General features: G+C 46.0%; 1 protein-coding gene across 1 annotated transcript in view; it reads left to right on the forward strand.

The window, feature by feature from the left end:
* The window catches only part of LOC109906934 (uncharacterized), a 70,907-nt gene that overhangs the window by 11,791 nt on the left and 44,398 nt on the right, over positions 1–14,718 (forward strand). The window contains exon 3 of the mRNA XM_031793758.1: positions 7,223–10,725. Within this exon, the coding sequence (XP_031649618.1) occupies positions 7,223–10,725 (3,503 nt within the window). The remainder of the gene's footprint in view (positions 1–7,222; positions 10,726–14,718) is intronic.

A 14,718-nucleotide genomic window follows, 5' to 3' on the forward strand; every position in this document is an offset into this window, starting at 1 on the left:
TGCTCGAGAACCTGTCGAGTCAGCTGGTGCGCGGGAACCAAACAGATCGTTTGAGGCATGAAAGCCGGACGATCCGGCTGAGGCAGGGAAGCCTGACGATCTGGTTGAGGCATGAGAGCCTGTAGCAGTTCCCGGACCCGACGTCATGACTCTGACACAAACATTTTTATTTAAATAAAAACACTCCCTGATGCTTAGGTGAGGTGTTATTCTGTAACGAGTGCGCTGAGAGTCGGGAAGCAAGTTTAGGGAGTGAGTGTTTTAATAAATAAAAGACAATGAACACGAAACACAAACAACGCACCAAAATGAAAACAGAGTCAATAACACCTTAGGAAAGAACCAATGGGAGTGACAGATATAGGGAAGATAATTAAGGAGGCGATTGAGTCCAGGGGAGTGTCATGAGGCCCAGGTGCGCCAGACGTTGGTGACAGGTGTGCGGGATAATCAGCAGCCTGATGACCTAGAGGCCGGAAAGGGAGTATACTTGACATCAGGTGCCCCGCTTACCTTCAAAAGTATTTGTCAATCATCATTTATTAGAAAAACACAGTTTCCATGATATTTTTTCTCAATAAAGAACGTTTGACAAAATAAAAATCCACCCATTCGAACATTTTTTTTTGCAATCTTTAGACAATGTCTCATATCTGCCGTTTCCATTGCGACATACTTTTGTCGAATAAACCTTGGTCAATGGAAACCTGCCTAGTGACACACTATATATACAAAAGTATATGGATTAGTGGATTCGACTATTTCAGCCACACCTGTTGCTGACAGGTATATTAAAAATATAGAGCACACAGCCATGCAATCTCCATAGACAAGAATTGTCAGTAGAATGGCCTTACTGAAGAGCTCAATTCAACGTGGCACCGTCACATGATGCCACCTTTCCAACAAGTCAGTTCGTCAAATTTCTGCTCTGTTAAAGCTGCCCTGATCAACTGTAAGTGCTGTTATTGTGAAGTGGAAACATCTCGGAGCGACAACAGCTCAGCCGCAAAGTGGTAGGCCACACAAGCTCACAGAATGTGACTGCCAAGTGCTGAAATGCGTAGCGCATAAAAATCGTCTGTCACTACTGAGTTCCAAACGGCCTCTGGACACAACATCAGCACAATAACAGTTCTTCAGGAGCTTTATGAAATGGGTTTCCATGGTCTAGCAGCCACACACAAGCCTAAGATCACCATGTGCAATGCCAAGCATTGGCTGGAGTGGTGTAAAGCTCGCTGCCTTTGGACTCTGGAGCAATGAATCACGCCTCACCATCTGGAAGTCTGACGGACAAATCTGGGTTTGGTGGATGCCAGGAGAACCCCACCTGCCCCAATGCATAGTGCCAACTGCAAAGTTTGGTGGAGGAGGAATAATGGTCTGGGGCTGTTTTTCATGATTCAGGCTATGCCCCTTAGTTCCAGAGAAGGAAAATCTTAACGCTACAGCATACAATTACATTTTAGATGATTCTGTGCTTCCAACTTTGTGGCAACAGTTTGGACCTTTCCTGTTTCAGCATGACAATGCCCCCATGTACAAGGCGAGGTCCATACAGAAATGGTTTGTTGATCGGTGTAGAAGAACTTGACTGGCCTACACAGAGCCCTGACCTCAACCCCATCGAATACCTTTGGGATGAATTGGAACGCCGACTGCGAGCCAAACCTAATTGCCCAACATCAGTGCCCGACCTCACGAATGCTCTTGTGGCTGAATGGAAGCAAGTCCCCACAGCAATGTTCCAACATCGAGTGGAAAGCCTTCCCAGAAGATTGGAGGCTGTTTATAGCAGCAAAGGGGGGACCAGCTCCATATTAATGCCCATGATTTTGGAATGAGATGTTCGACGAGCAGGTGTCTACATACTTTTGGCCATATAGTGTATAATAGGTTAGTCCTTCCCTTGCCCAATAGAGGGAGCCAGAGTTACCATGCATGAGGTTTGCAGGCACCAAGCATACAATAGGTTTTGTTGTCAGTCATCATCAGTGATTCATTGTTCCTCAGAAGAGAGGTTAAACCTCAATTAAATTATGAAAACGAAAAACCTATTATATTTCTAGCACATTAGTGAACACTTCTCCAAAGTGTTCTAGAGAGTCTGGAGACATGGGAACTTTTTATATTTGGTGTAAACACTCTTTTCTGCTAGTGTTTGTGTGCATGTCTGAAAGCGTGTGGGTGTGTGTGTGTGTATTGCATTAGACTGAGACTTACCCAGAAAGACTCACAGCTGTAAACAATGCCAAAGGGGATGTATTGACTCAGGGGGTTGAATACTTATTTAATCAAGATATTTTAGTGTTCATTATTCTTTTTTTTAATCCACTTTGACATTAGAGTATTTTGTGTAGATTGTTGACCAAAAAAAGACAATTAAATCCCACTTTGATTTCACTTTAATACAACAAAATCTGGAAAAAGGCAACGGGTTTGAATACTTTCTGAAGGCAACTCATATGTATAGCCAAGACAGCTGCTATGGTAACATGGCATTACAACTATCATACATTAGTAGTTATCAAGACAGCATAAACTGATCTGGGACCAGGCTATAACATTTGTACCACCAGCACCCACCACCAGCATCAACCTCGGAGGGGAGGGGCACACAAGTTAAGCTGCTTCTCTGCCAGTCGATGTTCACTTGTTTGCCCACATGTAAAAATACTACAGTTTACTATAGAATTCTGTAGTATATTGTAGAATAGTATACTACACATTGTAGTATCCCTCGATCATGTGTATTAATACTTACTATATAGAATGTTGCAGTATACGGTAGAATACTATAGTAAATACTACAGTATTATCTGCAACAACAAAAAAACTAGTAATTACTACAGTAATGTATGTCTGCAAAAACAGTACTTTTTTAAAACTTTCTTAAATACTATAGGATTTCATTAGCAAATACCCTGCCCATTCCCCTCTCCCATATCCCAATTTATGCCACCCGTAAGTGAGAAACCTACATGCCTAGTATAAAAATAAAAAAAAATGTTTACCTTTTATTTTACCAGGCAAGTCAGTTAAGAACAAATTCTTATTTTCAATGAGGGCCTAGGAACAGTGGGTTAACTGCCTGTTCAGGTGCAGAACGACAGATTTGTACCTTGTCAGCTCAGGGATTCGAACTTGCAACCTTTCAGTTACTAGTCCAACGCTCTAACCACTAGGCTACCCTGACCATATTGTGTTCCATACAGGTTATAACAAGAGCTCTGATCTCTGTTCATATCCCAGTCCTATCTATCTAAAGCTTATGGAAAATTAGCTCTTTTAGTATTTCTCCAGTAGATTTCCGCAAGGAGAAAGACTCTACTTCTATATTCAGTATACTACAATGAATACTACAGTAAAGACTATAGTAAATACTATAGCATATAAATATAGTAGGACTACAGCATTTAAACCATAGTATATGGTCATACTCTTTGTAATAGTCTTCACCAAGTAGCTCCTCATCAAAATAATCTTCCTACAAGAAGTCCATGACTTCATGTTCCTCCTCATCCTGCAGGCCTTCTTCAGTGATGACCCTTTAGCACATAAAAAAGGGGATCATGAATGTAAGGGAATTGTTGTCAACCTGTTGGCAAAGTTATATTTTTAATCCCTTTCACTCTCACATTTTGAGAAGACGTAACAATTTGATATCTGATAGTCCATAACTAAAATAATATGATCATCTATGCCTGTAGCAAAATGGAACCAGTTATACCTCCAACCAGAGCCTTCATAAGTCACATGATTTATCAAAGGAGTTATACATTCATTTGTCCATTCAACAGCCAGAAGGCTCACAATTTTTTGTAGGAATCATATCACAGATAAACAGACACCTAATGGGTTATCTAGCCAACTAATAATAATAGCTACCCTCTCTCCTTCTTCTGGCTGTCAGGATAGAAGCTACAAATCCAATAATTTTAGCTCTAATACCTAATAACAAATACTCTTCAAATTGTAAATTAGAGCATTTTATGTTGTACAGTCATCAAAGAAAACACAAACACAAAAAGACGACAATCTAAATCAAGTCCTTTTTGGGTGACTGACTGACTGCAGCTTGAACAATAGTCAACAGGCTAGCTACCATTAGTTAGCTCACAGACTTTGGTAGCTAGCAATTTAACTAACATTATCTGAGGAGACACAATAGTGGCCTAGAAATACAATGACATTGCTAAAGTAGGCAAGTAATTAGTAGAAAACAACTTTGCCATTGTTATCATGTTGTCAAATTTACTTAGAGATGGCAATTGCCATAGCTAGAAACGTTTGTAAAAAAAAATGCTAACATTAGCTAGTTAAAAGCCGGTCCTGTCACTCAATCTTAGATAGCTAAAGTTATGCTCCATCTAAAGTCAATCTGACTATTACAGTGATGACAAAATGATTTGCCTCCTTTTAGAAATTTTATTGTTTTTTCCAAGTAACTATAATGCACTTTAGACTAAATCTTCATCAGAACATTGCAGCTCAGAAAATGTCATTGAGTAGCTAGTAGAACGTTCATTCGGGCATCTGTCCTCAAGAGAACATTCAAAACAATAACAAATCATGCAACTGTGGAAATGGGAGAACCATCTCACTCCATCAATCAGGCCTTCATGGTAGAGTGGCCATGACGGAAGCCACTCCTCAATAAAAAATCACATGACAGCCCGCTTGAAGTTGACAAAAAAGCACCTTACGATTCTCAGACCATGAGAAACAAGATTCTCTGGTCTGATGAATCAAGATTGAACTCTTTGGCCTGAATGCCAAGAGTCACATCTGGAGGAAACCTGGAACTATACCTGTGGTGGCAGAATCATGGTGTGGGGATGTTTTTCAGCAGCAGGGACTGGGAGACTATTCAGGATCAAGGTAAAGATGAACGGCGCAAAGTACAGCGAGATCCTTGATGAAAACCTGCTCAGGACCTCCAGACTGGGGTGAAGATTCACCTTCCAACAGGACAACGACCTTTAGCACACAGCCAAGACAACGCAGCAGTGCCTTCGGGACAAGTCCCTGAATGTCCTTGAGTGGCCCAGATTTGAACCCGATCGAACATCTCTGGAGAGACTTGAAAATAGCTGTGCAACGGCGCTACTCATCCAACTTGACAGAGCTTGAGAGGATCTGCAGAGAATAATGGGAGAAACTCCCCAAATACAGGTGTGCCAAGCTTGTAACGTCATACCCAAGAAAACTCAAGGCTGTAATCCCTGCCAAAGGTGCTTCAACAAAGTACTGAGTAAAGGGTCTGAATACTTACGTAAATATAAACGTTTTTTTTATTGTATATTTTTGCAAAGTTTAACATAACAATGTGGGAAAAAGTTAAAGGGTCTGAATACTTTCCGAATGCAGGGATGAGATACTGAATGTCATTTTTGGTGAGTTTGGACATTTACAAGCGAATGTGAACGAGACATTGTGCAAATTAACTAACTTTTGGATGCATCCTTGTCTGAAGGAAGAACAGTACTGGCTCTGAAGCAGCATGTGTACACGCTGTGCCTGTGTGGAGTCTGGGGTCGCTAGGGAAATGGGCCTGCCTGCTCTTCTTGAAGAAAAGGGGGGAGAAGAAGATGGGCCGAGAACAGACAGGAGAAATACACAAGGAAATCAAGATAGTGGCATTAATTACAAATAATTTATCCAATTGGCAGACATGGCAGAAAGCTAACACAATATGGTGCCCCGTCACCTTATTTTTTCAGCCACTTACTTAGATAATGCGACCCAAAAGTTTAACTTGCTAGTTAATGCAGAATTCAGCATTTTTCACGCAGAAAAATAAATAAAACGCTTAATATCTTGCTGCGTTTTGTAAACGCAGATGTAAAATGCTTCTTATTGTAATTTCTGCTCTGCATTACACATTTTGTGCTTCAGTTGCGCTTCTCCACCCAGATGAGAATTCACAAACGGCATTCTATCCGTGTGTAGCTACTTTCCTCCGGTACTTTTCTTGGTGTAAAACAACCTACTTTTCTCTGTAAAATACAAGATTAACTTTAAGCAAAACATTAGGAAATGTAGCTGGCTGTGTGACTGGCTCAGCTGTTCTGGGGAACTATGTTAAGCTTCATAATGTAAAATAATGTGAAATGAAGAACGCTATCTGCTTTATCTCGTATTGCACAAGTTGACTGTATGTATTTACATAAACATGAGCTACAAATATTAAAATGTATTGAACAACTTCAAAGAAATAGTTTCAATGATATTAATGGTATTGAAAAACCATCCCGTGGCTATTTCCAAATACCCCGGTATACCTCTCAAGCCCATAACATTCAACATCATATTTATTCTGATATATTCAGTTATCATATTTGCATTTCACATTTTCTTATACCTGTGGCTACCACAAAAAAGGGGGGGGAACAAATCTGAGAAATGCATATCAAGAAAGATATAACATTTTTTTCCACATTTAGTGTGTGTGTGTCTTTGTGTCATAACACATAGTTGCTCCATCCATATACTGTAGATTGACTCAGGTTTCACTACCATTGTCATCTTCTGCGTTTCGCTCAGAGGAATTCTTTTCAACTCTGCCCAGATTCAAGTCTGACAGACTTGAAAGCTTTGCATTCCATTCTCCATTGTCATCAAGGTTCAACAAAGGCACACTCACCAGAATAACATACCTATGTCTTATCAAACATAATCATAGGAAAACGGTGTCCAGACAGATAGGATATGGTTTGTATTATTAGCTACCAAACACTTTGTGGCTCTCCTCCCAATCATTCACACCTCATCCCCACTATCTGACACACCACTGCGGATCGAAATCATTCTCCTATTACCACACTCAGGTTTAAGTATCTCTGGAATTGATGTTGTTCAAACTAAGGGTGGAGTACACTTTGAAGTATGCCTTGGAAGGGTGTCTCCGTGCTCCCTTTTTCACTGAAGTGTAGACAGATGAACTCCGATGAACAAACACTGTCAGGATGCTATAACTTCTGTTCTATACATACCAGTGATTCTTGCCTTTTTGTTGTCAGTGGAGCGTTGCAAGCTCTGAGTAATTGGGGTTTGGTTCTTATGAAATCGAGAGATTATTCGCATGCAAATCATACAGTGAGCCTATTGGCTCTCTACGAAACAGTTGATAGCTTCGGAATGAACATTTCATACTCCAAGTAATGTTCGGTCTCTCTTTTCTCTCCCATCTTTTTCTGCCTCTATCTTTCTCTTTTAGCATGTTGTCCCCCCTCTCCCTCCCCCTGTCTCACTCACTATCCCTCCCTCTGCCTTTCCGTCTATCGCTCGCAAACAGGCCAAGGACCTCAGCTACTCGGAGATGGACCTCCGTGCCAAGCCCAAGAGGTTCGGCACTTTCACCTTCGGCTTGAAGAGGAGTAAGAAGAAGAGTGACGGGGATCTATCCCAGAGTGTCGTGGTCCTCCACAGCCCCAATCCAGAGGTCAAAGGGCAAGAGGAGGAGGAGGCTTTGGACCTCAGCCTCTGGGACATTGGCCAGGGCGGCACTCTGAACAAGAGCGTAAGGTTCGCTATGTCTCAGCCTGACATAAACACTACGACACGGGTCACCTCCTGTCCTCCTGCCACTGTCCCCAACGTATCGCAGGCCCAGGAGCCCCTGATGGACAGTCCTAAGACTGTCACCAACCAATCAAAATCCCAGGAATCCCTGATGGATAAGATTATTCCTTTTGAAGTGGGTCAGGCTACAGGAAAAGCCCCTTTAGCTATGCCTGAGATGGTGTGGGACGAGACCTCAGAGGAAGAGGAGAGCTCGGATGTTCAGTGTGACAACCCTTATGCCTCAACAGACCATACTGACACAACTTATATGGATGTTGATCGCTTTAACCCGACTCCTCCCTCTTTCCCATCTATCCCACCACCCTGCTATCCATCTCACCCACCTACACCATGTTGCTCTCCTCCTACTACAGTTTACACCACAAACCAGAGAGATGACATTTCCCACTCCCTATTACCCAGCTCTGACCCTGTGAGTAGTGGTCTTTCTGATTCTGTCTTTCATGTTACTGAATTCTCACTTACCAAAGCTGAGTCCTGTGTTACCTTCTCCATTGGCCAACCTGTTGTTGCTGAAAATATCAGCACTGTTACCCCTAATACTGATCCCTCTCCCATTGCCTTGGACCCCAATAGAGAAACCTCTGTGACTAAAACAGACACACCTGTCCCTGTGGTTAAAACCGAGACCTTTGCGCTCAACCCTGATACTTTGGCGGATGACACTGACACCCCTATTCTCATCACTGTCAGCTCTTCTCTTATCACGCTCAACTCTGTTACTGATGTGGACACCCTTGCTGACACTGTTACTACCATTGGCACCACCTCCATCAATGACACCTCTGTCTCTACCACGGGTACATCTATGCCTGAAACTGTCAACTCCGTCACCTCTGAAGAGGTCAGCACCGCTATTCCTCATCTTGGCCCCTCTCCCGCTGAAATGGTCATCCCCGTTCCAAGCACTGACAAATCTACAGCTGAAATGCTAGCCTCCATTGCAAGCACGGTCTACTCCATTACCGGCACTGTCCCCAACACTGACACGTCCTCTGCCAACAAAGAGGCATATGGAACTCTGTATGAATCGCTATTTCCTCAAAGTTTCACATCGGAACACAAATCTGCCATATCAGACCCCCACTCTACTGAGGGAGGTCTTGACACCAACCTAAACATGATTTATGACACTGACCCACACCTGTCCTTGGATAACCCATTTGACTTATTTATACCTGAACCAGTTAAACAGGAGTCTGAAACTGCCATTGATCACACTGAAGCTAGTGTCAGTGGCACCACCCAATCAACTCCATTACGGTTTGCCACTGACGCCCCTGTCGCCGACATGGACATACCTGCCACTGTAGTCTCCAAAATGGATGCCAGCCATCCTGACACAGACACCACTGCTTCCCCTAAAACTAACCTCACTGTTAGTGACTCAAAACCAGTATTTGAAGATTTTTATGACTCTCTTTTTCCTGAAAGTTTTCCCTCACATCACATATCTGACAGATCTGCCGTCACTAGTTACACGTCTGACCCAGACATGGAGACATCTGACGCTACGATGGACACTCCACCTCATAATATGGACACTTCTCTTGAAAGAAAGGATCCTGCTGTTCCTCAAATAGACACCTCTGACCCTAACACAGATATCTCCCTCACTGAGCCTGAGAATTCCAGTTCTCTTGAGTCCACACAGGGGGAATCCTTTGTCACAAAACCAGTCACCATTGACGCTTCCGGCTCCTCTACAATCTCTGAAACGATGGCAACTGCGACCGGTCAAGAAGCAGAAGTAGAGATTATGGAAGCGGAAAATATTCTGAACTGTGACCCTGACATCGTCAGGGAAAAATCTAATGACGTGTCCACAATTGCTACTGAGGAAGTTCAAGAAGCAGAGATGATGGAAGAGGCCAACATCATAGATTCTAATAGACAGATTGAGGAACATATGCCCTGTGATGCAGAAGTTGTCAGGGCAAGCTCACATTATGTGACCATACCAGAGAACAGCAGTGCAAAGGAGGTCACTATATCAGTGGTCTATTACAGCATCCTGGACGATGACATGGAGGAGAGTGGAGATGAAAAGGTAAAAGCAGAGGAAGAGAAAGGCACGGGCAGACAGTGGAGGAATGGTAATGAAACCACCGAAATGGGATGGAGTGTGGCGTCGCAGAAAGAAACTGAAGAAATGTTCGAAACGAGGGATAGAGGTCAAGAGAGTGAAGCCCACAAAGAGAAGAGAAACATTGAGTGCCAAGACGAGAGTGACCCGGCGAGCCTAGTGCAGGTGGAGGAGAGAAAAGCGAGAGAAGTCTGGCCACTGGTGAAGGAAAAGAGGGAGGAGGGGGTGGAACCAGCCCTGCTGGTTCAGCAGGTGCACACGCTCATGGAATGTGAGTCGCCAGCCCTACCTTTCACCACAGAGCAGCATGGAGAGGAGGAGGGGTCAGGGAGTAACCGGAGTGTGGTTACGCATGCTTGCCCGGGAACAGAGGCCTGCACTTGTACAAATGCACAGACCCCATGCCAGGAAGAGCCACAGGAGGGAGTGAACGAGTCCCGCAGCGCTGAGCATAAACACTCTAACAACAGAGGGCGAGAGGACACACTCAAAACACACAACACACTCACACACATTGCCGACAGAGAGGAGAGGATTTTAGACACGCATACAACAGAGATAGTGGACTTAGTCACTCGTACTGTCGAGGACACGGGTGCACCGAGCACACCCTCTTTCACTGACCAGAAAACAAACATAGACACTGTCGCACACAGTGCAGATGGTGAGAACAGACTCCCACTTGACACAGACAGAGAAGAGACATCGACAGACACATTCGCACAAAGCGCTGAGTCCGAGTCCAACACATACACTGCAAAGGGAGAACACAAAGGGACACTCAGTACTGAGTGGATAGACAGCATTTTTACTCAGGACACAGACGGAGCCAGTGGAGAGCCAGTGTCAGAGCAGGTGGCAGTGAATCATCCAGTCACAGGAGACCCAATCCTCGAGAGACTTCGGAAGAGAGCCAGCGGTCTTGTCACTGAGGACACAGAGAGACCCGGTGCAGAGCCAGAGCAGGTGGAAGTGAAGCTGTCAGTCACTGCAGACACATTCCTCAACTCACAGAAGAACAGAGTCAACTGCCTCAGCCAGCCAGAAGGGTAAGTGATTCCATTTAATCTGATGTCCTTACTCTGATTTCTAACTTTTCTTGATGTGTGTGTTTTGAAATGGAGGCAGTTTCATGTGATCGTTCTATACTAAATGAGTGAGTGTGTGCGCAGATTGAACACGTGTGTCTGAGTGTGAGGGAATGTGGAGACTCGACAACAATAGGACTAATTGATCTGTCATGTCTGCTGTGCAGTAAATTGTATGTGTATGGTATGGTAGTAGGTGGAATAGAGGACAAGATGGTGATGTCCGTTTTCTCTGCAATGTGTCTGGAATGTTGTTTATTGGAAATGCAAACACTTACCTTGGTAACATGGTAACAAGCTATAATAACGAATTGAATTTACAGTTGAAGTCAGAAGTTTACATAAACCTTAGCCAAATACATTTAAATTCAGTTTTTCACAATTCCTGACATTTTATCAGAGTAAAAATTCCCTGTCTTAGGTCAGTTAGAATCACCACTTTACTTTAAGAATGTGAAATGTCAGAATAATAGGAGAGAGATGTCACGCCTTGGTCTTAGTGTTTTGTGTTTTCGTTATATATTTGGTCAGGCCAGGGTGTGACAGGGGTTTACGTGTTGTATTTCGTATTGGGGTTTGTTGTATTTGGGATCGCGGCTGATTAGGGGTGTTGTATAGGCTTGGCTGCCTGAGGCGGTTCTCAATCAGCTGTCAGGTGATTCTCGTTGCCTCTGATTGGGAACCGTATTTAGGTAGCCTGAGTTTCGCTTTGTCTTTTGTGGGTGATTGTTCCTGTCTCTGTGTTGTGTCACCAGATAGGCTGTATTAGGTTTCACGTTCCGTTTGTTGTTTTTGTATTTATTAAGTTATTTCATGTATCGTCACGTTTTCTTCATTAAAGAACATGAGTAACCACCACGCTGCATTTCGGTCCGACTCTCTTTCAACAAACGAAGAACGCCGTTACAGAATCACCCACCACACACGGGCCGAGCAACGTGGAAACAGGCAGCGACCGCAGGAAAAGCGAAAGGAGGAATGGACATGGGAAGACGTATTGGATGGCAAAGGTTGTTACACTTGGGAGGAGATACTGGCTGGAAGAGATCGCCTCCCATGGGAACAGGTGGAAGCACTGAGGAGAGCAGAGGCAGCCGGAGATAAGAGTCGACGATACGAGGGAACACGGTTGGCAAGGAAACCCGAAAAGCAGCCCCAAAAATGTATTGGGGGGGGGGGCTCAGAGGGAGAGTGGCTGAGTCGGGTGTCAGACCTGAGCCAACTCTCCCTGCTAATCGTGAAGAGCAGTTGCAGTGGGAGAGGCTGCATCACTTGGAGTATTGGACATGGGAGGAGGAACTGGACGGAAAAGGACCCTGGGCTCAGCCTGGAGAATATCGCCGTCCCAAGGAAGAACTAGAGGCGGCTAAAGCAGAGAGGCGCTGGTATGAGGAGGCAGCACGGCGACGCGGATGGAAGCCTGAGAGTCGGCCCAAAAAATTTATTGGGGGGGGGCTTACAGGGAGTATGGCTATGCCAGGTAGGAGACCTGCGCAAACTCCCTGTGCTTACCGGGGGGCTAAAGAGACCGGGCAGGCACCGTGTTATGCTAGTGAGCGCACACAGTGTCTCCAGTGCGGGTGCATAGCCCGGTACGGTTCATACCAGCCCTTCGTATTGGCCGGGCTAGAGTGGGCATCGAGCCAGGTAAGCTTGGGCAGGCTCGGTGCTCAAGAGCTCCAGTGCGCCTTCACGGTCCGGTCTATCCAGAGCCACCTCCACACACCAGTCCTCCGGTAGCAGCTCCCCGCACCAGGCTTCCTGTGCGTGTCCTCGCTCTAGTATCACCAGTGCCCGCACCACGCATCAGGCCTACAGTGCGCCTCGCCTCTCCTGCTCTGTCGGAGTCTCCCGCCTGTTCAGCACAGCCAGAGCCTTCCTTCCCTCCTGCGCTGTCGGAGTCTCCCGCCTGTTCAGCGCTATCAGAGCCTTCCTTCTCTACAGCGCTGCCAGAGCCTCCTGCCTGTTTGAAGCAGCCTGAGCTGCCAGTCTGCAGGGTGCTGTCAGCCTGCATGGAGCAGTTAGAGCTGTCAGTCTGCATGAAGCAGCCAGAGCTGTCAGTCTGCAAGGAGCTGTCAGTCTGCAGGGAGCTGTCAGTCTGCAGGGAGCTGTCAGTCTGCAAGGAGCTGTCAGTCTGCAAGGAGCTGTCAGTCTGCAAGGAGCTGTCAGTCTGCAAGGAGCTGCCAGTCTGCAAGGAGCTGTCAGCCTGCATGGAGCAGTCAGAGCTGTCAGTCTGCATGAAGCAGCCAGAGCTGTCAGTCTGCAAGGATCTGTCAGTCTGCAAGGAGCTGCCAGTCTGCAAGGAGCTGCCAGTCTGCAAGGAGCTGCCAGTCTGCAAGGAGCTGTCAGCCTGCATGGAGCAGTCAGAGCTGTCAGTCTGCAAGGAGCTGCCAGTCTGCAGGGAGCTGTCAGTCTCCAAGGAGCTGCCAGTCTCCAAGGAGCTGTCAGCCTGCAAGGAGCTGCCAGTCTGCAGGGAACTGTCAGTCTGCAAGGAGCTGTCAGTCTGCAAGGAGCTGCCAGTCTGCAAGGAGCTGCCAGTCTACATGAAGCAGCCAGAGCTGCCAGTCTGCAAGGAGCTGCCAGTCTGCAAGGAGCTGCCAGTCTGCAAGGAGCTGCCAGTCTGCAAAGAGCTGTCAGCCTGCATGGGGCAGTCAGAGCTGTCAGTCTGCAAGGAGCTGCCAGTCTGCAAAGAGCTGCCAGTCTGCAAGGAGCTGTCAGCCTGCATAGAGCTGTCAGTCTGCATAGAGCAGCTAGATCCGCCAGTCAACCAGAATCTTCCAGATCTGCTAGTCAACCTGAATCTTCCAGATCCGCCAGCCAGCCAGGATCTACCGGAGCCTACTACCTACCTGAGCTTCATCTCAGTACTGGGGTTCCTCTCAGTACTGGGCTTCCTCTCAGTACTGGGCTTCCCCTCAGTTCCGGGCTGCCCCTCAGTTCCGGGCTGCCCCTCAGTTCCGGGCTGCCCCTCAGTCCCGAGCTGCCCCTCAGTCCCGAGCTGCCCCTCAGTCCCGAGCTGCCCCTCAGTCCCGAGCTGCCCCTCAGTCCCGAGCTGTCCCTCAGTCCCGAGATGCCCCTCAGTCACGAGCTGCTCCTTAGTTCTGTGGGGTTCTGGGTGAGGACTATTAGGCCATGGTCGGCGGCGAGGGTGGATTATCCCAGGACGCGAAGGGGAGGAACGAGGACATTAATGAAGTGGGGTCCACGTCCCGAGCCGGAGCCGCCACCAATGACAGACGCCCACCCGGACCCTCCCTTTGGTTTTGAGGTGCGTCCGGGAGTCCGCACCTTGGGGGGGGGGGGTTCTGTCACGCCTTGGTCTTAGTGTTTTGTGTTTTCGTTATATATTTGGTCAGGCCAGGGTGTGACAGGAGTTTACGTGTTGTATTTTGTATTGGGGTTTGTTGTATTTGGGATCGCGGCTGATTAGGGGTGTTGTATAGGCTTGGCTGCCTGAGGCGGTTCTCAATCAGCTGTCAGGTGATTCTCGTTGCCTCTGATTGGGAACCGTATTTAGGTAGCCTGAGTTTCGCTTTGTCTTTTGTGGGTGATTGTTCCTGTCTCTGTGTTGTGTCACCAGATAGGCTGTATTAGGTTTCACGTTCCGTTTGTTGTTTTTGTATTTATTAAGTTATTTCATGTATCGTCACGTTTTCTTCATTAAAGAACATGAGTAACCACCACGCTGCATTTCGGTCCGACTCTCTTTCGACAAACGAAGAACGACGTTACAAGAGAATGATTTCAGCTTTTATTTCTTTCATCACATTCCCAGTGGGTCAGAAGTTTACATGCACTCAATTAGTATTTGGTAGCATTGCCTGAAGTTGTTTAACGTTTTGGGTAGGCTTCTCACAATAAGTTGGGTGAATTTTGGCCTATTCCTCCTGACAGAGCTGGTGTAACTGAATCAGGTTTGTAGGCCTCCTTGCTTGCACATGCTTTTTTAGTTCT

This window comes from Oncorhynchus kisutch, linkage group LG17 (genome assembly GCF_002021735.2).
Source record: "Oncorhynchus kisutch isolate 150728-3 linkage group LG17, Okis_V2, whole genome shotgun sequence".
In the NCBI taxonomy this organism is placed as follows: Eukaryota; Metazoa; Chordata; class Actinopteri; order Salmoniformes; family Salmonidae; genus Oncorhynchus; species Oncorhynchus kisutch.